Source organism: Sebastes fasciatus, chromosome 4 (assembly GCF_043250625.1).
Source record: "Sebastes fasciatus isolate fSebFas1 chromosome 4, fSebFas1.pri, whole genome shotgun sequence".
NCBI lineage: Eukaryota > Metazoa > Chordata > Actinopteri > Perciformes > Sebastidae > Sebastes > Sebastes fasciatus.
Window position 1 is genome coordinate 14,379,217 of NC_133798.1, and position 24,395 is coordinate 14,403,611.

The 24,395-nt window shown below is 40.7% G+C and overlaps 2 protein-coding genes across 2 annotated transcripts; both read left to right on the forward strand.

Moving 5' to 3' along the window:
* The first annotated feature begins 5 nt into the window (after nucleotides 1-5).
* LOC141765905 (harmonin-like) lies at nucleotides 6-24,344 on the forward strand. Its single transcript, XM_074632188.1, has 20 exons — nucleotides 6-116; nucleotides 2,458-2,525; nucleotides 5,031-5,174; nucleotides 5,418-5,556; nucleotides 6,930-7,038; nucleotides 7,159-7,183; nucleotides 7,311-7,368; nucleotides 7,469-7,657; nucleotides 7,753-7,812; nucleotides 8,287-8,343; nucleotides 9,516-9,658; nucleotides 11,293-11,358; nucleotides 11,768-11,916; nucleotides 12,130-12,185; nucleotides 19,190-19,231; nucleotides 20,260-20,313; nucleotides 20,445-20,544; nucleotides 21,903-22,012; nucleotides 22,244-22,299; nucleotides 23,915-24,344. The coding sequence occupies exons 1-20, from the start codon at nucleotides 81-83 to the stop codon at nucleotides 23,925-23,927; spliced, it is 1,674 nt and encodes a 557-aa protein (XP_074488289.1). The 5' UTR covers nucleotides 6-80; the 3' UTR covers nucleotides 23,928-24,344.
* LOC141765906 (uncharacterized) lies at nucleotides 12,843-18,210 on the forward strand. Its single transcript, XM_074632189.1, has 6 exons — nucleotides 12,843-13,137; nucleotides 13,318-13,434; nucleotides 14,133-14,816; nucleotides 15,473-15,526; nucleotides 15,732-15,860; nucleotides 18,082-18,210. The coding sequence occupies exons 1-6, from the start codon at nucleotides 12,961-12,963 to the stop codon at nucleotides 18,175-18,177; spliced, it is 1,257 nt and encodes a 418-aa protein (XP_074488290.1). The 5' UTR covers nucleotides 12,843-12,960; the 3' UTR covers nucleotides 18,178-18,210.
* Nucleotides 24,345-24,395: the final 51 nt, after the last annotated feature.

Consider the following 24,395-nt stretch of genomic DNA (forward strand, 5'->3'; position numbering starts at 1 on the left):
GCTGACGTCAGTCCAGTCTCCAGTCAACCTGAGATCTCACGTTGGTGCGTCTGCTACTATCTCTCTACTGTCTCTCAGCGATGGAGCGCAAAGTTGCTCGGGAATTCAGGCACAAGGTAAGAAACAAACATTGTTTTCTTCTTATATTGATTTAAATTTATATTAAATAGCGTTTTAAAAACCTTTGTGTTCCTACCTGGTTGTCACCTACCTGTCTCAGGTGTCTCTTTCAGTGACATAACAGTTAACAGCTAGTTAGGCCTCATGATAAAGAAACAGTTTGCTAAAATCACTCAAAATGTAATTTAAGAGTAAATCAAAAAGCAAGTTTAACACAAATTAGAAGTTGTATGGCAGTTGTAGGCTGGCTTCAGGGTTAAAGTATAATGTAACCTTTCATAACTAGCCTATATATCTTGTCCTAATTGTTTTGTTATCACTATTATGTAGTCATATTATTTCTTTATATTAATCTTGTCTCTAGGTGGAGGCTTCAGATAAGCCCAGTGTTTTTTTTTAGCCTCTTCCTGCACTGTATATTATTAATTTATTTTTTGTTATGTTGTATAGTCTTAAATTGTGCAAAACAAAAATAAAATAAACAAATAAGCCTATCATGAACTGTAGCTAAAACTATAATAGACAAAACTATTAGAGTTGCTAATGGATGAGTTTTCATTCAACTGAAATAACTTATTTTCTTGGATTGTCTAGGATGAAATTAATTTCATAGTGTTTTTGGTCTTAAAGTTCCCACAACTGTTCTGTTAGATGGTGTTTTATGAGCATAATTTGGACTATCTATTGTCCTTTTAAAGCTAAAGTCTGTTCTAATAGAGGACATCCTTTCTGTATCTGTCCCATGACTGCTCTGGCTCAGGTAAACACCATACAGCTGAGTTAAATAATTTGAATCCATGGTATGTAGCTCCATAAATTAAGCACACATTATACTATGTTTTGTGCTTGGTGTTGGCACATAACAGCCTGAATAGGTAACTATGAGTGAAACAATAAGAGTGGAAGGGAACATGATATGTTCAGGCTGTTTCAGCCCACAGAGCATGTAGGGATCATCACACAGCCATCTGTGCTGCATGGAGGCAGACAGGCAGGCAGACAGGCAGGCAGTGTCACATATTGCTGGCTCCTCTCAAAGGGCATCTTAGCATAAGATAATGTAGACCGTGTCAGAGATGAGCAGCTGAGCGGAAGAGATGGGACAATTTGCGAGTTTAATTAGAGGCTGAGGGGCCAACAGGGCACAATCAGGCTTTGTTTCTTTTTGGGACATTATCATAGTCACTGTATCTCTGTATGGTTGAGTGTGTGCGTAGTTTCATTGTACATTCACAGAAGAATTGCATTATTATCGGTTTTGTCAATTTATATCAGGTGTTTTTTTTCCTCTGGGGGTTTATTGTATGTGCTGCAATCTATGTACAAAGTTATATATTTTATTCTGTGAAAACAATCTGAACTTCTAAACTAGACCGTACACTTTTAAAATGGCTATCTGACTGACCAATGATCTCTTACCTTATTGGTTTATGGTGCCAAAGTCTGCATGCAGTTCAGGCTGCGGGAGTGGCTGACTGTGCTTCGCTAGAGACATTTATGACAGTCATAAAGACCACGTCACACACACACACCCACAGCGACCTCACAGCAGAGTCCATGTAGTGCAGTCTTACATTTATGATAACTATAGTGAGTCTTAAACAATCTACCAATGCTTTAATCCCTACATAATATGGTACAGAAGTGTCTGAATGTGCATGTTCATATGAGTTTTTGCTCTCTATAAGACTTGAGTACCCACTGCTTTAGAAGAGGTGTGTGTGTGTGTGTGTGTGTGTGTGTGTGTGTGTGTGTGTGTGTGTGTGTGTGTGTGTGTGTGTGTGTGTGTGTGTGTGTGTGTGTGTGCGTGTGCGTGCGTGAATGTTGGGTGTGAATGTTCACCTCTGTTTTGTGTCTGAGATGTAAGATGACACTGCTGACCTTCCTACTGCAGCCTCTCTTCAGCTGTACTGCCATTATTCCCTCCCAGTGGTGTGATGGTTAGGGTAGGGTTGCCCATTATACCTGCTTTAGTCCAAGGAGCCTCATCATCCCCAAAGCGTTCTTTGAACTACCAATCTGATAAAAAAAAAAAGCAACTCAGGTTGGATTTGAAGCGCGCAGCTTTTAGTTTAAGACAGATTTAGTCAGACGAAGAGTGAAATGTGTTATATCAGCGATTGGCCTAAGCGTTTCCTCAAAACCCTTCTGCTGCAGCTGAGCCACCATCAGGTTTGTATAACTCCTAAACACACACAGGCACACACTGATGGCTCACCCCCCTGTGGTGTTGACAGGACCACAGGAGAGAGGTACAGTGTGTGCTCGTTGCCTGACATCTCTTCTGATTCAGCGGTGAGACGAAGGATGACACCAGATGTTTGTCCTTTCTTGTAGGTGGAGTTGCTGATTGAAAATGAAGCAGAGAAGGATTACCTGTATGACGTCCTCCGCATGTATCACCAGTGAGTACCATCTGTCACTGTTCACTGTGGTTTAAGTGTGCGTGTGTCTGTGAGAAAGTTGCATTTTTGAATTGTCTCTGTCATGCACGCATCTGCATATTCACACCTCTATGTTCCTATATGAATAAAATGTTGATGGTTATTGAATACATTGTGTCCTTAAATAACTACACTTTGAACCAGAACTGATAAAGTGCTATTAATGAAGCCCGTGTTTCAATATGTGGTATTCAGCATATACAAATATGAAAAAGACGGTAGATAAACGGCTACTTTTGCTCTCATTTGCTGCAATGTCTTCTTGTTCCATGTTAGCTGCAGGTGAAATGATGTCTTTTAACTTCTACTAACACCTCACCAACTTTTAAAATGTTCATGATTAGTTTTCAAAAGCTCCTTATCTTTTCACACCCATTTCTGATTCATACAGACCTCCAGTTTAAACTGTGTGCTCCGTCAGGGTTTCTGATAACAGACTGGTCTCAGAGGGTCTAGGTCGGGGGGGCTGCAAGTCTAGGTTTCAATTAATCTTTGTACAAAGCCAGATCTCTGTGGCTCCACCGGTTAAGCCTCTGATCAGTTTCCACTGTGCTCCGACAAGCCTGGCCAGTTATCCACAAAAGCTCTTTTTATGTCCATCGTCCAAACAGGGCTGAAAGACACTTGTTAATAATTTAAAGAGGAGGCCAGGTGGACAGATTTTACACAGTAGCTTTTAATTTGCTGCTTTAATTGCTGTTCTAGTTGCCTTTTGACTTCCTTATGAATTGTGAAAGAAAGATGATTGGTTTGTTTTTTTCCATCAGCATTTAGATATTATAGTTATATACTTTACTGTAGTTTAGAATTGAATATTAAAGGGGAACTCCATCAAATTTGACACATCAAAGTCTGTTTACAGGTCTTGGGGAGTACTATTGTATATGTGAAAAAAGTTGTATAAAGCCTTTTGTGGCTCCACAGGAAGCTGTGGGAAGTCTGATAAATTGCCTCAACAAATGATGTCACTTGAGTCAGCATGAGTCACTTGAGTCACTTGAGATGTCACGGTGAGGACATTTTCCCACCGGTTAATAAACTTGTGACAATACCGGTGTTACTGATTATACTGGACATTTTACAAGAAAAGACGACGCTCAACATCTATAGAGTGCTTACTTTGATCTTCTGGTCGAACTTTCCCTGTGGGGTCGCAGGTTTCCACCCGGCGCTGCTGCGACCTGCACACTGGCTGTGACCGCTCCATCCTCCTCACAGCGCTTGCCTCATTAACGTTATGGTTCCCTTATAGCATTGGGTATTAAATCCGAAATGTTGCCAAATAAGCGCTTTTGCTTTTCGCTTTGACACCAAATCCTCCGCCATCGCCTTGTCTGTCAACTCTCTCTTATCCCGTGTGTGATTTCACTTCGCTTTCAGTTTGTAGCGTCTGTCGTCCGACTTTGTGTTGATAACACAGCGCTGATATGTGAAAATTAACTAAATGGGTTTTATTTCTATAAAAATAAGCAAAACGACAGTGGGGACGGTGGGCAAGTCATGTAATCGGTGTATGCCCGAACACTGTGTAACCACAGCAAGCCTAGTCTGAAGACTACAAATTAGAAAAAGTAAAACACTTGGGGCTGTGGAGTTAGAAAGAAGTTACCAGACCGCAGGAGCCCGCTCCTCATCTCTGCTTGAGGCTAACTTAACATACCTGACCAAACTGTCAGTGGTTGAGTTGCATTGTGGGTAATGTAGACACCAGGTTTTGACAAGGAAGAAGAATGTATGGGATAAAAAAGACAATATGTCTGGTTCTGTTGCATCAATTTTGACACACACAAAAAAAATGTCCACCATAAGTCCGGTTATAGGAGTGCAATGCTAAATCAGTGGAGTACTCTGATAAGATCTTCTGAAGGCCATTATTATTACTTGTACTTTAGACTACAGTTAATATCACATTCAGTATCTCTAAATCTGACCAGTCGGTATCATAAAGCCTGGCTATGTGCATACTAAAAACAATGCAAGTATTGAATTTTTCCTCCAGAATTACATTCTCGTCAGGGTAGAAAAGCCTCTGAAACAGCACCTTTGGGAACCTAAAACTCTATAGTGCAGTGCTCTTGTGATGTGTTGATTTGACTTCATTTACAGAAAAACATCATCAGATAGTAATAAACAAATGAATAAAACGAGCAAAGAAAATTTCCAGTGTTATATCGGATTTCATTATATTGTCAGGTTTTTGTCTACCCCATGTTCAATTCATTCTCAATTCTAGGTTATCATACTGGCATTTATTGGCAGATAACAAAACATTTTCATTTCCTTATTCTTGTTATAGTAAACTGCAGTACAAACTGTATTTCTACTACAAACCCTATTTCTTGTAGTCACTTGGACTTGACCAGGGGACCTTATATTATATAGTATCTTCCCATAAGGTAAAGTCATTGTATTTAATAAAAAACATACAAAACATAACAACATAGTTGTGGCCCTCTCCTCTTTCAGGTCGATGGATTTGATAGTGTTGGTGGGGGACCTGAAGCTGGTCATCAACGAACCAAGGCGCTTGCCCTTGTTTGATGCCATCCGACCTCTCATCCCACTCAAACACCAGGTGGAGTACGACCTGCTCACCCCAAAGAGGTCACGGTGAGTACAGCATAGACTCATGTCCTGGTACTGGTGTATATCTGGTCTGTATCACATACGTATGTACCTACCTAATGTAAACACCCTACAAAGATGATTCTATACCATAATATCCCTGAGCATCCCCATGCTCTCTGTAGTCTCCTGGTTTCCATACTGAAACCATCCCCCTTCTCCCTTTTTAAATGTTACCTGGCTCATACATCCTGTTTTTATATCTTCCTCTCTCTCCTGATTGTGCAGGAAGCTGAAAGAGGTGCGTTTGGATCGGACACACCGTGATGGACTGGGTCTGAGTGTCAGAGGAGGGCTGGAGTTTGGCAGCGGTCTCTATATATCTCAGATTGTCAAAGACGGTCAGGCCGGGAATGTCGGCCTTCAGGTATATTCGTATGATTTAACTGTGATGTTTCCATTTTTTTTTTTCATTTCTTTTTATATTGCTGTGTGTGTTTACACTCCTAAAACACGAAATGCTGATTTGTATTATTTAAAAAAAAAAATTATTTAACCTTTATTTAGTTAAAGTACCAAATAAAGAGCTATTCGTATGTAGAATAATTATTTGCCATGATAGTAGCAGTAGTTCTTTTAATCATATTAGTTTTGTTTAAAGTATACCAACACTGTTTTTATTCAGTTACATGGTATAAATGTGCATACATATATATTGTATTTCATTAGTGTGTTTTTGTATATAACATGCCATACCAACCAGTGTATTTATTAATATGAAGGCAAGGGACCCATTGTTGTGTCTGTGGAGTGGGTCAAATTCATTTTCTAAGGCCATGTGTCTTATATGTCAGTCATAATGCAATAATCCACTAGGTGGGGTAAAGCACCATGTTTTTAAACTCTCACAGAGCTTGCATGTCTGTCACTGATGGTCCAGTTTCACCCAGATGGACATTAAATACAATTAACAACTTCTGTCATGAAAGAAAAAGTTAATGTCCGGTTTAGTATGTATTAATACAGATACAGACACTGTGATTCATTGTGTATTATGACAGATGTGCAATACACTTTGTAACTACATCCAAGGTGAGGTTAGTGTCCTGTCTGATATCTGGACAAAACACAGAGAGACGCAGTCAATGTAAAACATGGCAGCATTACTACTGGTACTTATGGAAATGTTAGGGGGAAAATAAATACTTTTATTAAAATGATTCTACATTCAAAGGAATATTGTAGTACAAAGCATTATTACCTGCTAAAAGACATATTGAGTAGGTTAGCTTAAAATGTATTTCCTTAGTTATTATTTATTTTATTTATACAGATGAACATTGCTACATATAGATAAGCAATGCAACAGATGTACTGTAAGTAGGGTGTCTAGCTGAGGCTAATTTGCGTCCCCGCCCGTGGGCAGGCTTTTAAATCTAGTTTAAAACAGCCAAACAAATGAATTGATAAAACTGAATCAGGATAAAAAACAACAGAACAGATAAAACTGACATGTGTATATAATGCATATGTCTATTTCTGTGTGTGTATTGTACATGACAGGAGACATTGGCATATACCTGTGATAGCTAAGCTCAGTTATTTAAACGGCTAAAACATCCAAATGTAAATAGATGACAGATCAGATCAATAAGTCATTTTGTGGCTTGTATATTCAACAGACAGGGATGTAAATTGTTAGTGTAGCAATAACTCCATCTCTTGATGATGTGTATGTGCACTTGACATATTGAAAGTGAAGGTGTCATCCATAACATCCCATCCTGTCTTGATTCACAGGTTGGCGATGAGATTGTGCGCATCAATGGATACTCCATCTCCTCCTGTATCCACGAGGAGGTCATCAGTCTCATCAAGACCAAGAAGATTGTGTCACTCAAAGTCAGGCGTACGTCACACACACACACTCATTTTCCAGTAGTATGATTGATGTGCATCAAAATTAATATTGTTTATCATCAATGGCATCATTCATTTGATTTTATTTGTTGTTTTTCCATATGTGCAGATGTGGGGATGATCCCAGTGAAAAGGTAAGATAATTGTAATTTGGTAATATAGTTTCTAGCTCCTGATTGAATGGTGAAATGGAGAGTTAATGTGCTGAGATGACATTGCATAGATCTCTGTATTCTCATTCGCTTCCTTTCGTTTCTCCAGCTCATCAGATGAACCTCTCAAGTGGCAGTTTGTCGACCAGTTTGTGTCTGAGTCAGGGGTAGGAGACAGATTTAGTTGTTTTGCTTCAAGTTGTTTTTCAGTTTCAAAGGTTGCATCACATCAGCAGACAGCTTATGAACTTTCTGTAACTGCTGCAGGAGAAAAAAAGCAGCATTGCAGGCTTGGCGTCCATTGGAGGCAAAGAAATCAAGGAGAAGAAGGTTTTCCTCAGCCTCGTGGGTACCAAGGGTATGGGCATCAGCATCTCCAGTGGTCCAACCCAGAAACCTGGTATCTATATCAGTAACGTCAAGCCAGGCTCCCTTTCTGCAGAAGTTGGACTTGAGGTGCTCAGAATGACCAGAACACCTCTATGAAAGTGTGACACTCGTATACTCATGTACTGCTGTGAACTACATCTATGTCTTATCCCAAAATGTAGATTGGAGACCAGATTGTGGAGGTGAACGGGGTGGATTTCACCAATGCAGACCACAAAGAGGTGAATTTTTAATTAATTGTCCACTTGCAATAATGGCAGCTAGAGTCTAAAGTCATTTTTATTTAAACATAGATTTACAATTTTATACATTTTGTCCTTTTTATCCAAAGCACCCACAGCGCCATCTGTTTTAACTGTGCCACTGGCAGTGTTTGTTCTACGCTCAGCTCACTGAGCTGCAGATCCACCGCCAAATTAGCGTTTAACCAGCCAAATGGTTTTGCAGTAGAAAAGAAATCCCTCATGGACTGTTGTTTTTCTTTTGCCTGTGTGTCTGATGGAGAAAACAAAGCCTGCAGTATTTACCAGGATTTGGTTGTAATATGACACCCTGATAAATACACATAACACATACGTCACACAGGCCTTGTCTTTCTAAGAGACTGTTGTTGTATCGCCCTTAATTTTATTCATGAAATATATCTTTGAAAATAAAGGGGCATTATTTGAAGTTTTCTGTTATCACATTCCCAGGCTGTGAGAGTCCTGAAGAGCAGCAGGAGTCTGACGATTACTGTTCTGACCGGAGCTGTAAGTACACTCTAGCTGCATTATGTTTAATGAAAAATAATAATATATTATAGATAATACTATAATCAATACTACATTGTCTTTTGCAGTTCAACTCATAATTCTTGTGCTTTTTTCTCATATAACTCTTGTGAATATTGTTGAATTCACTCAAAGACACAACATAATGCATCACTGACTTTAAGATACAGTATATATGATCACATCTGTATATGAGACACTCAACCCTTTAAAATTAATAATCCTAGATAAAGTGACACCTATGTGTTTCAACAGGTAGAGTATTTACATTTAAAGGGATTCCCAGAGATTTCCAAGTCTCTGGGAGATAAAATGTCTCTTAATGAGTCAAGAAGAAATGCATAGTAAAGTTAAGTTATAATCATGACATAGTGGTGATAGGCAAACAAAATGGAATATATAAAATGCCTTGAATTGTTTTGCATATTGTGATCGGGATCACATGATAATATGTAGATGAGGAAAAACCTGAGACACAGATAAAATCTGCGCCATTACCTTTGAATCCACTTATGAGGAAATGTATTTCTCTCAGAAGGTAAATCAGTGAAGGGATTTATCTGTTATGGATGTGGGAACACAAACCCTTTTTGGGTGCATTCCTGCACCCCATAGATTAATGTGTGTTTTATTTTGGAGACATCACATCACGAGCCTGTGCCTGCAGGAGCAACATTTATCATCCATCAAGTCACTCGGCAGGTTGTTTGCCCTCGGGACTCAGTGACGGCGAGACTGTGTAACCGAGACAAGCAGTCCCCTCTTATTTACTGTTTTCCTTGATGGCTGTCTGATGCATTTATTTATGTGCATCTACATAAACAGGGAGCCCTGCAACAGAAAATATTTGGGACTATCTACAGTACAGTATTTCTTTTCTAGTATCTTTTTTATATGTTTTTGTACCTGCATATATATAGTAATTATGTACTAATTATAGAAATGCTCACCCACTGTCGATCAATTATTCTTAGGTTGCGAACGAGGCTTCAAAGAGGACAAAAACAGACATGTCTCCTCTCTCCCTGGTTGGGGACGGAGACTTATTTGGGCATGCCTGTTGGTGTCCAGAGCCCAAAAAAGTTTTTGGACCCCTGCTGTACACAAAGTCTTTCTCTGATTGTCGTCTCTGGCTGTTGTCACCCTCTCAGGGCAAAGATCTGTTCATGACAGACGAGGAGCGTCTGGCAGTGGAGGCCCGCAGGGAGCTGGACAGGCAGGAGCTGATGCACCAGAAGAGGGTGGCACTGGAGACCAACAAAATCATTAAAGAGCAGCAGGAGAAGGAGAAGCAGTGAGTGAACAGCACAAAACTTTCCTCTTCTTGAAATCTACCCTTCTTTTTCTGTCCATCCATACGTCTGTCCGTCCATCCCATTCTCCTGAATGCGATATCTCAGGAACGCTTGGAGGGAATTTCTTCAAATTTGATTTGAGGATGACCTGATTAGATTTTGGTGGTAAAAGGGTAAAGGTCAAGATCACTGTGACCTCACAAAACACGTTTTTGGCCATAACTCAAGAACTCATATGCTAATTTTGACGATTTCACACAAATGTCTGATATAATAATGAAGTGATGACATTTTGGACAGACATGGATGCAAACTGCAACTTGACTGGCTGGCGGAGGCGTACAACAAGCTGTTCTTGTTGTATGGCAGAAGAATGACAGCTGTCTTGTTGTACCTGTACACGAGACAGATGTTTTAGTGTTTGTGTCGTGATGTATGTGAGGTATATCGTCTATCTAATCTTGAAATGTAAGAAGTAGTCTCCATGGTAGTGCAATTTTGATCTAATTCAGTTTTTAAAATTATTGTCACACAATCCTAAATCATAGCACAATTACAAAATAATATAAAAAGAGAAACCATATTTATTTCAACGACAGTTTTCTTTCATTTTTGACCAGTTAGGAAATCATTTGATGTATACACACACACACACACACACACACACACACACACACACACACACACACACACACACACACACACACACACACACACACACACACACACACACACACACACACACACACACACACACACACACTTGCACAATTAGAATTCATGCTCTACTTCTCCAAAGAAGCTCTGCAAGTGAAGTAGCTTCAACTCTGGCTGCCCAACAAATAACTAAATCCTCACCCTGAAATTGAGAACACTAACTGATAAAAAATTGCTTTACTGACTAGAAGCAAGTTCTTGGAAATTAGCTGACATTTTGACAAAGCTCAACATAAAAATCCAATTTCAGCTGCAAGACTCAGTTTGTCTAATTAACTTGGCGAATAGCAAGTCCTCACCCAATATCAAAGGCTTTGACTGACATTACTTTGATGTTTTACAGAAATCCGACTGTGCATTTTAGAGGCAGCCTCCAACGTGTTTAGTCAGTCAGTGCCATATTCTGGATTTACAATAGCCTGGTTCTTTCCTTTACCTTTGTAGATCAAACCTTTCCTGTCACCCCAAATTCAAAAGCCTCAAATGCATCCAGGTCATTGCATGACGTCCTTACAACACAACACAATAGACAAACCGAGTACTCTACATGTGTGAAGATAATTTCCCTGTCAACTAGGCATATATTTCATGAACATACATATATTTGGTGTGAAGAAAGTAAACAGGATTTACATTGATTTTTCCATCTCACTGAGGACCTTATATTGTTGTGTTGTTACATCACTTTATAGATTTATGTTCACAGGCGTTTGTAAATTGAGAGGACAGACTCTTCTTTTCGTTTTCTCAGTGCTTTGATGCTAGCAATATCTGGGGATGAATAATGGGATTGCATATTACATGTTGCAGGGCTGACACTCTCAATTGCAGCCATAAACTGGATATTTATAGCCCCGTGCTATAGCATGTTGAGTGGACAGAGATTTATTTTGTATATTTATTATGTGTTTAACAGGAGAAAGATGGAGATCTCTCAGAAAGCTGCAGAGGAAGAGGAGCGCTATAAAAAGGAGATGGAGAAGTATACAACTAATATTGCATTTTTAAAGAGGACTTATTATGCTTTTGTGCTTTTCCCCTTTCCTTTAGTGTGTAATATAGTTTGTTTGTGCATGTAAAAGATCTGCAAAGTTACAAAGCCCAAAGTCCACACCAAAGGGAGTTACTCTCCCCCACAGAAACACTGCTCCTGAACTGCCTGAAACACATTAATTGAAGCCCGCCCTTTCTTCAAACAGAGCGTTTCAGACAGAGGGTGAAAAGAAGTGCTGCAGCACAGCCTGTATGAGAAAAGTAAAGTGTTTGGAAGTATGCACCTGAAAATAAGCATAATAGGTCCTCTCTTTAATGTCCATAAAGTGCAAATTCAGTATTGTTTTGGCACGTATAAAATATCTGACATCTCTCATGTGTTTTGTCGTCCTCTGTAGGATTGAGGCGGTGGAGAAGAAGCACAGCAGAGAGTGGGAGGAGGACTGGGGAGCCAAAGACAGGCCCAAGAGCCCTAAGAGCCCCCGCACCCCAAAGAGCCCATCACCCGGCCCACATGACACAAAAACCTCCAAGGCCAAGAGTTCTCGTAAGGATACCTGAAAGCGTCTTCGTCTTCAAATGCATGAACACTCTATTTACTCCTGAACCTACGTATTTACTTTTCCTCTGAAACTATAGAGTTGTAGAAGTTACTCTTGCCTGGGTTTCACCTCATCTCTCCTCCTCTCTTCCGCACGCTCTTTGTGTCTCTTCCTGTCACTTCTGTGTGCTGTGCTGCTTTTTATGGCCTCTTCTAAAGCTGATGAAGCCAGCTCCCTCACAGAGGAAGACAAGGAGGAAGAACAGGATAGACAAGTGAGTCTGGCACCTCAGCTGCCATTGTCACAGCTGTTGTCGGGAGGATGTTCGTGCAAACTGGCGTACACACAGACTGGTGCTAGATTTCCTTTGACAACCAAAATGTAACCATTAGAGAGCGCTCAGTATCATTTCAATCAGTTGCATTTCTTTGTAAGATGCTGCTGAAAATTAATGATACACAACCAAAAACAAGTTTTTGAAAGTTGTCTGTTTTGCATCACTAAAACGCAGTTAGCATCTTTGGTTTTCAATGTAGTTATTCAGAGTGCCTGAATGGAGCAGGCTTAATCTTTTTTTCTCATTTTTCTCTTTGAGTGCTGTGTTGTGGTTCTTTAGTGTGATGTTGTATTTGTTTTATTTAAATAGATGCACTGCTTGGAGTTTGCTGAGACTGTGTTAGACATTGGATCTTATTTAACAAACTTGTGAGAGTCACCTGTGTTCATCTCCGTCCTCAGCATTTGGCTGGTTTTATCGATATGAGGGAAAACTGCCGTCACTCCGCAAGGTACTGTCAGCTGCCTGAGTACAGTGTGGTGTAAGAGTGGCTATAAAGGAAAGATAACCTTATGTCATCATAACAAAGTGGCTGTTACATATTCAAGATCAGAGCTTTTGTTCTTAGAAATATTTATAAAACTTCTTGTTGTTTGCTGGGCTTTTATCCATCATACACAGCCTGGTGTCACTAGCTAGTTCTGCATGTCATGCCGTGTGGTTTGGAGTGGCAGATTTGTCTGTCCCCTGCTTTTATTATTTTGACTAACCGATGATACATCAGAAAGGAGAAAAGAAGAGGAAAAAGAAGAAAGTGTCCAACACGGACACACTGCAGGAGCAGAGAAAGAACAAGAAGGAGATGGAGTTTGAGCTGAAACTCGCCAAGGAGAAGGAAGAGATGCATGAACGAGAGAAGCAACTGAAGATCAATCGGCTGGTTCAGGAGGTACGAAAAGGGGAGTGGTTCTTAAATACTGAACAAAGTGACAATGTGGATCCAACCATTTGATATTTATAATGTACTTTATGGCAGCGTTAACTTTCAGGGTGTCAAGCTGAGCATGTGAATGTGTGTAAAGGGCTAATTCCTTTTGTCTGACGCTGCCCGGCTCTGCCTCTGTGCCAGGTCTCAGAGACGGAGAGGGAAGACCTCGAGGAGTCGGAGAAAGTGCAACACTGGGTGGAGCGTCTTTGTCAGACTCGGTTGGAGCAGATATCCAGTGTGGAGAATGAATCCCCAGAGGTACAGAGTGAGACCTCCTCTGTCCAAACCTCTCTGCACTCAGAGAGCTATGTTATAAGCCATTTTTTTTACTGTTGCGAGAGATGAATAGGGCTCTAATAAGTAGCATTGCATTGATGATAATAGCATTGAGGCAACTCCTTCCCGCAATTTTTAGCTGGTGACAGTTCAGAAAGCATTTCTTCCAAGCCATTAGAATTCAGCAAGGTGGGGTTCACACCACTATGAATGCCATTTTGTTACTTTTTCACTTCAAATGTTAAGTTGCATGATTTATATGAAGCATGTGGTGAGTGCGTAGTTGGACATTTTATTTTCATCTGCTCATACCACTAAAAATAACTTATTTTTCAGCAAGAAATTAGTAGGAAAGTACAAGAGGGGTGTAAAATTATGAATTTTTGAATATAAATTGTGAAATACCACAAATAGACAAAAAATACCCATGCTCTATTATCCCATTCCCATTTTTATTCATGGACATGACAATGTTTTGGCACAAATGATCTTCATCAGGTAGCCGCAGATCATTTGTCATAAAGCGACAACATGTCCATGTAGAATAAAAGACCAACAGGGAATGAGACAATAATCTGCATGAAAGAATTTATGGATTGCCTCCTGAATTGTTTAAAAGGTCAACAGAAGAATTGACACGAGATGAAACAAATAATTTTTCATGTCATTGTGACTTTAAGCTCTCCCCGCCGCGCTCTCCTGCTTTGGCGCCCAAGGTGAAGCGTTTCGCTGGCGGCCTCCACCTGGCCACCACTGATCTGGATGACATTAACCTGGATGATGTGGATCAGAGCCTGAGGGGCCCTCTGAAGAGACTGGCCCCCACCCAGGCCAGCACTAGCCAGCCTCCCCCTCCCTTGCCTCTCCCTCCACCCTTGCCCAAGATGAACCCCACGATACCAAACTACACCCCTCCCCCCTCTCGAGCGCCCCCTCAGCGGCGGCCACCTTCACAACCCAACGCTAGAAAACCTCCCTCTGCCCCGTCTACCTTGACCAACAAGGGGCGCAGGCCTCACCCTCAGCCTACCCAACCACAACCCCCTCGCTCACCTTCCTCCCACTATCCTCCTCCGCATCAGTCGTCGAGGCCTCCATCCTCCCCTCAGCCTGCTCCGCGGCCTCCTCCACCACCACCCCCTCCTCCACCACCTCCTCCGCCTCCCCCTCCGCCCCCACCCCCACAACACTCAGGAGACCGAGTAGGAGCCCTCAGCGGGTACCGCCAGCATCAGCACCATCACCTCCAACACCCTCCCAGTCCACCAGAGCACAGGAGCGAGTGGGAGACAGGCGGCTACCTGCCAAGAGGAGGGCTTTACTCGTCCAACACCAGTGAAATGTCCTACCCCTCTAGTCCAAAGGTTAGAGAGATGATGTGTTGGATTGGCTTTTCCTCTTTGTATAATTGCTTTGTTGATCTGATAGATGGCAACGATTCTTTTTTTCCATCTATAAAACGTTGCATCAGCAGTTTAAAGAAATATGTAGAGCGCTCAGAGAGTTTTGCATTTTCAAGGCGGCAGGACTCTCTGTAATGCTTATGTTTATGTGCATGTTCTGTTTTATGTATTAGTATGTTTTATGCATGAAGAGAGAGCGAGACTCCGCATTAGCATGACTGACTTGTGCAGTCATTGATTTCCAATTTACTTCTCGCTGAGGGAATGGCATGCAGAGATGCAGTTTCTTGTTATTGATGTGTGCTTTGCCTTGTAGCTGTGTGGATTGTTATACTGAAAGGAGTGTTGCATTGTGTGGGGTGCTGATGAAAGCAGCATGTGGATTGCTCATGAGAGGAGCTGATTTTTTAAGAAGAATGCATGTGCTCGCGTTTGTTTGAACATTTGCATTTCATCCAATGGGTTATGCATTGAATGCGTTTGAAACCTCATGCCATGCTTTGATATCTGAGGAGATAGGAGTGAGTCTGGGTGATATTGGGTGATATTCCTGCAGTGCTCTCTGCTCCGTATGTGCCAGGGGGCTGAAAGATTAATTTTATTTCACTGTGGTTCAGGTAATGAGAAATACCTCCCATGCCAGCCATATTTCCACCTCAAGCACCCCATTGGTGAGTGTATTTCTGTAAAAATCTGATTTCAAGTTTTACAAACACCCCTTCCATTTTTCGTAAAAATGATGAGCTTTATACATTTTGTGAAATCTTATCAAAATAAGATGCTTTTTGTTGTAAAATGACTTATTGAATGGGACATACTGTATAAATCCAAACCTATGCTCAGCTGTTGCATGGAAACATGGTCTTTCCCCAATAGCAACTAGCTCCTAGTCCCCCCAACCAGAGGCGTCAGATGGCCCCCGTCATGTCTAAACCTGTCATGCTGCCGCAGTCCCAGACCCACCGACCAGATCCACTCAGATCTGCACTCCGTTCTGATGTCCTGGTATGAAACACACCACACTGCAATCACCAGCTCCCTGTATAAATCCTCCCTCATTCAGCGTAATAGGGTCCTAAAGGATTCAGACACCTGACACAGGAAGCCATCATCTGGGTGAGAGACTCATCTCTGCCTCTTTTTTCAAGTCTTCCAGACTCTCCAGCTGTTTCGCAGAAAGCCAATCTGCAGTTATTAGATCACACAGGGGAGCCATTTCCCCTTCTTGTCAAAAAGCTCCAATGAAACTGGGCATATTGACTATTTTTCAAACAGCATTTACTTTAGAGAAACCCTTTCCAGTTCCAGTAACCCTCTGCATCACATTAATAGCACCTGAGAGCACAACCACACACTTCTACTTTCAGTTCGGCAGCACTTCTGCAGCTGGAGGAGAAATGCTCCGCTGAGAGGCACCTTGACTGTAATAGCTGAAGCAGGGGGCGCCATAAATCATTCACTTTCCCCTGACATGTTTTACCCTAATCGTCAGAGTGGACTACACTGCTGCAGCACACAGCTATGCTATTGATGTTTATAAATACAATATTACATGTTGTTTTTCATAAGCTGAATTGAAAAATTAACATAAAAAAATGCTGCTAAATGCTTTATTTTCCCAGAGACTGTGGTGTACCATATGCTGTAGTATTTACAAAGGATTTCTGTTGGTCATTGTTTTTCATCGGCCTGGAGAAAAGGGCCAAAGAACTTAAAGGATAAGGCTGTTAATAGTATTTAGTTTTCTTATTGTCAACAAATTCCATGAAAAGACCAAAACCAACATTGAACTGATCTACTAACAAGCCTGACATAACTTATTCCTCTATTGGACTTCCATATGTTGTGCAAAAACTATTAAACAGATGCAGACATGTTCCTTCGTGACAATCAACATGAGCATTTGAGTCAATACATCATCCTGTTATCCTATTATCCCATTATGTCTAAGTGACTAATGGAGACAACACTTTTTGGAATTGGTCCAGTATTGAGGGAGAATGCTGCAGCCGCTAAACAAGCTGTAATGTAATCATTTGGGGCAACCTGGTACCGTCAGTTTACATCCACTAAAAGTGCTTGTTTTTGCCACTGACAGGTTCAGATTGTTATTATTAGTGTCTGACAACATTATGGAAAGGAACCTACAAAGAAATGAAATTCTTACCTTTTGCTTGTTCCGATCTGTTTGTTGTGTGTTGTGTGTGTCGCTCTGAGAAGTCTTGCTCAGCTATGACATTGAAAATCTTTTAGATAACACTTAGCTTTCTCTAGTCCAACACAACAAACTCTGACATCACCGATGTCCTGTGGCACTCCTCTCTCCACTCTCACTCATGTTTCCACTGTTGTCTGTCGTCAGATACTTATAATAACAATCCAAGCCTGTCAGTGGCAAAAACAATCACTTTTAGTGGACGTAAAAGGACGGTACCAGGTTGCCCCAAATGATTCCATTACAGCTTGTTTAACGGCTGCAGTGCTCTCTCTCAATATTGGACCAGTTTCAAAAGGTGTTGTCCCAATCGTCACTTAGACACAAAAACATGGGTCCTGGTTGAAAAATAATTTAAACACGGACTGAAAATACTCTCCAACAAATGCACTATTTTCTATTGTTTGAGTAATGTTTGTTAAAAACTAGTGTCCAGCTGTTAAAGAACATTTTTTAGCCTTTTTTAAAAATGAAACTACTGGACTACTACATTATTGGTTTTGGTCTTTTCATGGGATGTCTTGACAATGATAAAAAATATAGTAGCCAGTCTCAACATTTAATCACAATATTGATCTTAGTTTTGTAACTTTGTCAATTGGACCAAAATTCTTCACATTTTTATGATATATATGACTTTTTATATATTGTTAGAAAGAATTGTCTTTGCCTACAGTTGTATAGCGTGGTTGACTCACCCTCCAGTGGTTTAACTTCTCACCTTGCTGCAGTGTTGTATAGGTGTACTCCATGGTGCGTCAGTACACCGTGGCATCACTGTGGTTACAGCAGGTGCAATAGAGCACACTTCTGACCACGGCCATCACTGTTGCTGGGTGTGTTCAGAGGCAAAGCACACTTTAAACGTTCAACCAGAGAGGGTTGTAAAACACTGCTAGTTACTCTTTAACATGTATGGTATGTATATAGAAAATAATTACAGCATAGGAGTGAGGGTTGTTTTTGTTTTTATTTGTTCGTTAAAAGCTGCTACCTGGTTTTGTGTTTCAGCCTCAGGAAATGCTGAAACGAATGGTGCCTTTCAACTCGTCTTTTAAATCAAACAGCAGACGACAAGTAATCCATACCTATCGCCACCTCTATTGATTTATTGTTATAATCCTGAGTGCTTTTTTCTCATGTTCTCATGAACATGGAGGCAAAGTACAGAAAGTACTTTGCCTCCGTGTTCTCACACACCAGGTTTCCTCATGGTTGTCTTCCTTTATTTTGTCTCTTTCTGGCTGCATCACTTCCTTTAGGTATAGCTTTTGCATGAGTGCACTTTTATTGATTTGGAGCACACAACAGTACTGTGAACATGCAGTGTGGGAATGTATGTTACAGTCTACTGTTATTGGTTTTGATCTTTACTGGCAACAGATGGTTTGTACGTAAAGGATTGTCCTCTAAGTGGTTGTAATCTGTCTCTCTCTATGTTGGTTGGTCCAGCGTGCATTACTAAAAGAAAAGAAGGTGGCTATTTTACCTTTTCTTGTTTCTGCACTTTGCTTAGAGACCGAGAACATCAGTCTCATTAGATTTACTGTATCTATTATTCCAAATAGCGCATCAGTAAGATTTGTTTGGGCTGATTTCAACTGCTGCCTCCAGACACAACAAATAAAAACGTATATTACAATTGGGTTCATTCTTTATGTCCAATGTTGAGCAAAACAACAGGAAACGAAGAGTTAGATTAATGTGTGTTTATTCTGCAGGGAGAAAATGTCTCTCTGAGTCATGGTAGCTGGATAAATGCGACGTCCTTTGTTCTGTTTCCTTCCCCTGAAATTAAATGGCTGTCGACTTTTGTAGGAATGATTAGGAATGATTTTCTGTGCGTGCGCTTGTTCCCTTTAATTATTCTTGTCATTATTGAATTAAAGTGTGAGGCTTTGAAAGCCACTGTGCTTTTTTAATAATTGGCTCTGGGGTCTCCATGGTTTCCGTTTGTTCAGGACGGTATTAAAACTTTAACATAGAACTGGTTGTCAAAGGAAATCTTGATACACCGCTGACATTCACAGAGATTTCTTAGAGATTTTCTTTTGTTTCATTGTGTCCACCATTGATGTATTGATCAGTTTTAATGAACTGCATGTTGATTCTCTTTCAGGGATTTCAGAAATACGAGGAAGGTTTTGATCCCTACTCCATGGTATTGTATGCCTGTTCTTCTTAGCACTACAACAATGCAGAACATGCAACACATATTTGGCAGTTTAAGATAATGGAATAGAAAGTAGTATTTAGCTAACAGGTCTTAGCTCCTGCTAACTAGAAATGCTAGGATCAATGAACCAAAACAGCTAATGTTTCTAAAGGTTACAAAATATGTTATTCCCATGGCAGCCATTGTGAATTATGTTACACCAGGGATACCTTAAAACTAGCATTGCAAGACAACTTTAAGAGTTAAAACAATACAAAATAATTACACATAATTGCATTAACTCTCAGGGTTCAGAAGGGAAGTTAGCTAGACTTGCGTGTTTATTGATAGCTAAACAAGCTAACTTCTGGTAGCTAGCTAGTGAGTCAAACTAGTCAATTAAGAGGACCTATAATGCTTATTTTCAGGTGCATACTGTACATGTATTTTGGGTTTCTACTAGAACTTTTGATGTCCCCCCGCCCCCCCACCCCTTTCAGTTTTTTTTTGAGTATGTGCCAAATAAACCGCTAGGTAGGTATTATGCAGATGTGTTACTTGGTGACATCACCACGTTACAGAACAAAAGCCAGGACTTCAAGCGAGGCGTTTCAGGTAGTTCAGGAGCAGTGTTTCTGTGGGGGAGAGTAACTCCCTTTGCTGTCCGCTTTGTGACTTTGCAGACTTTTTACATGCACAAAAACCTATATAACACATTTAAGGAAAGGGTAAAAGCACAAAAGCACAATAGGTCCCCTTTAATTGTCTATTTCCAGTTTGTTTACCTAAAGAACATGAAGAACTCTCCTGAGGTAAACTATTCTGGAGCAGCCTCTCTTTATAAGTTATAGCTTACCATGGTTAATAACTCCCAAAGGGTATATTATACGTCTCTTGTTTTTTGCTGAGCACATTTTCAGGGAGTAGACAGACATTCTTTATGTTGGTATCTCTGTTTATTGTTTTACTACTTACTTAGCAACTGCAGTGTTGTTTTTTGTTTTCCTCCTCTTCAATCCTTTCTTTGTTAATAGTTCTCCTCGGACCAGATTGACGGGCGAGATGTGAGACTGCTGAGAATCAAAAAGGTACTGACTGCATCTTCTGCCTTCACTTCAGATAACTCACTTATTGACAAGAGGAATCTCACATATCACTTTTAAATTAGATTTCTAAAACATGACTGATGGTGTTGATGCTTTTGTTCATTGTTCTTAAGATTGGGCAGCTTGACATTGTTCTGGAGGGAGGTGCAGACTCTCCCTTGGGAAAGTTGGTGATATCTTCTGTGTATGAAGGTGGCGCTGCTGATAAGCACGGTCAGTTCATTTTTTATTTTCAAATATTTACTTAAAGGGTAACTTTGGTATTTTTTTAAACCTGGATTTTCCTTTTATTTTACCATGTTATTTTGTCTAAGTGACTAATGGGGAAAGCAATTTTTTAAAGTGGTCCAGTATTGAGTGAGAACGCTGCAGACGGCAGCTGCTAAACAAGCTGTAATGTAATCGCTCAGGGCAGTTCCACACCGTCAATATAATACAATCCACTAAAAGTGCTTGTGTTTCCAGATTGTTATTATAAGTGTCTGACAACATTATGGAAAGGACCCTGAAGAGAAATACAATGTTTTTCTTATATTTTGCTTGATCCGGTCTGTTTGTTACTTGTTGCCAGAAAAATTATATCCACTAAATCAGTGCCCGTTCCAAACGTGCCTGTTCAGAACAAGCTGAATGCTTGGCCTCCGGTATTGCTGCTTGCAGCTTTCTCGAGAACCGCTCATCCAAACAACTTCATACTCGATACTTTGCTTCCTTGGGTCCTGAGCAATACACCTGCCATGACATAGTTGCGTCCCCTAGCAGTGCTAGAGTATACACGTCATTTGGGTGCAAAAGCTCACACGAACATCAACAGAGAGCGAGCTGTACCCAGCATGCAGTTCGGCGGTGTAACAGTTAATGTAGTGAGCGACGCAGAGCGAGCTGTACTACCTATGGATGTATTATAGAACTGGATACCGGACTCCAAGATGGCGCCTATTCAGTCCAATCAGAATTGCTCGCCTGGCGCATACGCCAATAATGTTTTCTAGCTTTCGGGTTACTTACAGGTTTATGGGACCGACTGAATATGCGCAGTGATGTGAATCCCATCATGCCTCTGGCCCAGCCAGCGTGCTTGTACACAGCGGTGACATCATACAGAAAAAAAGGGTCCTCGATCACTAAACCCGCCAAGGGTGAAGTCGATCGGAAGAACTGTTGTCGAGAAAATCGAACGACAGGCAGACAGACAGACAGTGAGACAGACAGTGAGACAGACAGTGAGACTCCTTCCATTTTAGTTAGATGAACACTGCAAATCAAATATTAGTGAAAACATTTTATATATGAATGTGCCAATGAATGACACATGCTTGTTGACTTTCCCTCTAGTGCATACCATTGAGACAGATGTAGCCGTTTAGATGAATTTCCCCACTACAACACTGCATCACTGTGGGGGACAACATGTTCATGGTTTACTTGTTTACTTTAGTCGATGGAGAGATTTTTGTGTGCCTCTTCACGCAGTCTATATTTATCTCTGCAGTTGGCACTTGCTCTCTGTGTGTCACTGTTGTGAATAAACATGTTTGACAGTGAACCATCTCTGATGTGTCTGTTTATAGGTGGCGTTGTACCCGGAGATGAACTAATGGCTGTGAATGGGAAGATCCTGATTGATGCCACATTGACTGAGGGACAAAACTCTCTGGCTCGGGCCTGGAATAGTGGAGGGGTAGGACACAGATCAGAGGAAAACTAAATGCCATACTTTACACACATTACATACATTATTGTTTACACTAGTAGCTACAATAGCAGGGTGTTTAATTGATTGTACTTAAATCCCATCCACCTTGATTGATTGATTGTGCTTCACACTCTAATTTGCAGATCCAGTCAGGCTTCATATTTTTTATTGTTTCAGTCAAGTGCAAAATGAAAGTAATTTTGTTTTTACCTTTAGGACTGGATCGATGTTGTGATTACTGTTTCCCCTCCGAAAGACTATGAAGATGAAGTGTAAGCATTCCTGATCATTATTTATGTTCTAGTCCAAACGTGTATATAATAATGTATTTTTCATATATACTGTTATTCAAATGCACATCTGGTGCATTTTTGTGATAATTTTGGCCATAATCTAATTTAACTGGCCCAGTAGTGTACAGTATTGTGACTGTGTGGCTTGTGTGTCTGTGTGTGCATGTATGCAGCCCTAAGTCAGCATCAGTCAGTCCCACTGTGAACAGAAAGGTGTTTGAAGGCAATGCAACACTGTACAGACACGGCTACCTACTTCAGCACTAGCGCTCCCTCTCCTCCTACCTCACCCTCGTCCCGGTAATCAACTTAGTCTTCAAACCTCCTCCTCCTCACTGCACGTCTCAGAGGGGATGTTTGGTGTGGCATTTGTTTTTGTTTGGCCCCGTTCTCTGTTCTTGAGCACATGTGACAGTCTCCCTGTCAATCAGAAGAAACAAGCAGAGCATTTTGGTATTTGTTTCCCCTCATCTTTGTCAAACTGTCAGATTTATGCATTGCTGTTACAGCTTGGTTATTAAAAGAAAAGCTAGTGTGTTAGTTAATGTATGTAGCATATACAGTATGCAGTTTTTCTGTTTGAAAAATGCCTCGAGGCGATGTTTCTTTATTGCTGAAACACATGCTCTACAACTAAACAGCCATGCTATTCTAGTGAAGACATTTACAGCTAATGCAATCAGTGACCCTTCCCACCATATATCTGCCAAGTCCTGACCCAGTGAGCCGTATATAAACACATATGTACAGGTGTGGCCTCTGTGGTATTGTTCTGGGTCGTCAGGTCATGGCCGCTGATAGAAGCAGGCTTCCTAGGACTCCTGTCAGCCTTCAGCAGTTGGTCTGATTGATGTTGTTCCTCAGGACTGTTAGATATTCTGACATACATAGGCACTAAGTGACAGCGGGTGGTCTGTAGGGAGGATTCCTCCTCTGCTACAGTAAAAATTCACATGAACCCAGTGTTTGATCAGGGTTATTCTCTAAGTTGACATGATAAAGTTTAAATAAGTTATTTCCATGGCCTAGGAAAGTTCGATCAATATTTGTGAACATGAGCTGCTCTCTCTCAAAGCCAGAAACCAGAGAAGTAAGTCTCAAATGTGTGATGTCATAGGGTATAAAATGTGGAGCTGCTCCATAGACAATGAATGGAGACTGATTTTGTGGACCCACTGAATGTTTGTTTTCTTTTTTATATCCAAATGAGCTTTATTCACTTTAGTGTTGTCAGTTGTGAAACAGAAAATATATATACTGAGAACATTTCCCTGGGTGCTCTCAGTCAGACTCTAGTTTTTGGATTTGGGAGACAGTTGTTCATGTTTACTAATATTTTTTGGACTGTCTTAGACCATAAGAATAACATGTATGAATTTTTAAAATGGGCGTATTTCCCCTTTAAGCCCTAATTATCTTATGTTTCTAAAACTCACCTGCATGTGTCTTGGTCTGTTGTGTTTAATGTGCAGTGACTGAAGTAAGCACGGTATAAAAAAATCGTTTCCTCATGCAGGTTTAACATCTTTTATTTGGTGCTACTGCCATGGTTATCTTACATGTTGCTTATTAATTATTTTTTCTCCTCCTGCAGAACGTTCTTCTAGTCTCATCAACAGCCCGCCAAGAAAACCACACTAATGAAGAAGCTTTTTATTGTTGATGATTCCTTCAGGATTCACCGTCACACTGAAGATGGTCTTTTGTTTTTACTCAGCATTACTATAACCTCTGTGTCATGTATCAAGATATTGACACCTTACAGTCGACACGTATCCCCACTGTCTTCTTTTGTTAATCCGGTCAATATTCAGTTGTCTCCAGTAATCTTCCTCACCTCTGTCAAGCCCGTATGAGGTTGACCTCATTTAGATCCGCACGGCCACGCTGATTGTTCCTTCAGATATGTGTCTCATCTGTCAGTATAACAATGAAGGGCAAATTAAAACAAGCAAACTGTAATCAATAGCAGCTCTGCAATCTGAATTTTCAAAGCCCCAATAAAGGACTGCTCATGATCACAGATTTGAGATTCTGTTGTGCATACAGATTGTCTGCTCCCTCTGCTTTGCTTT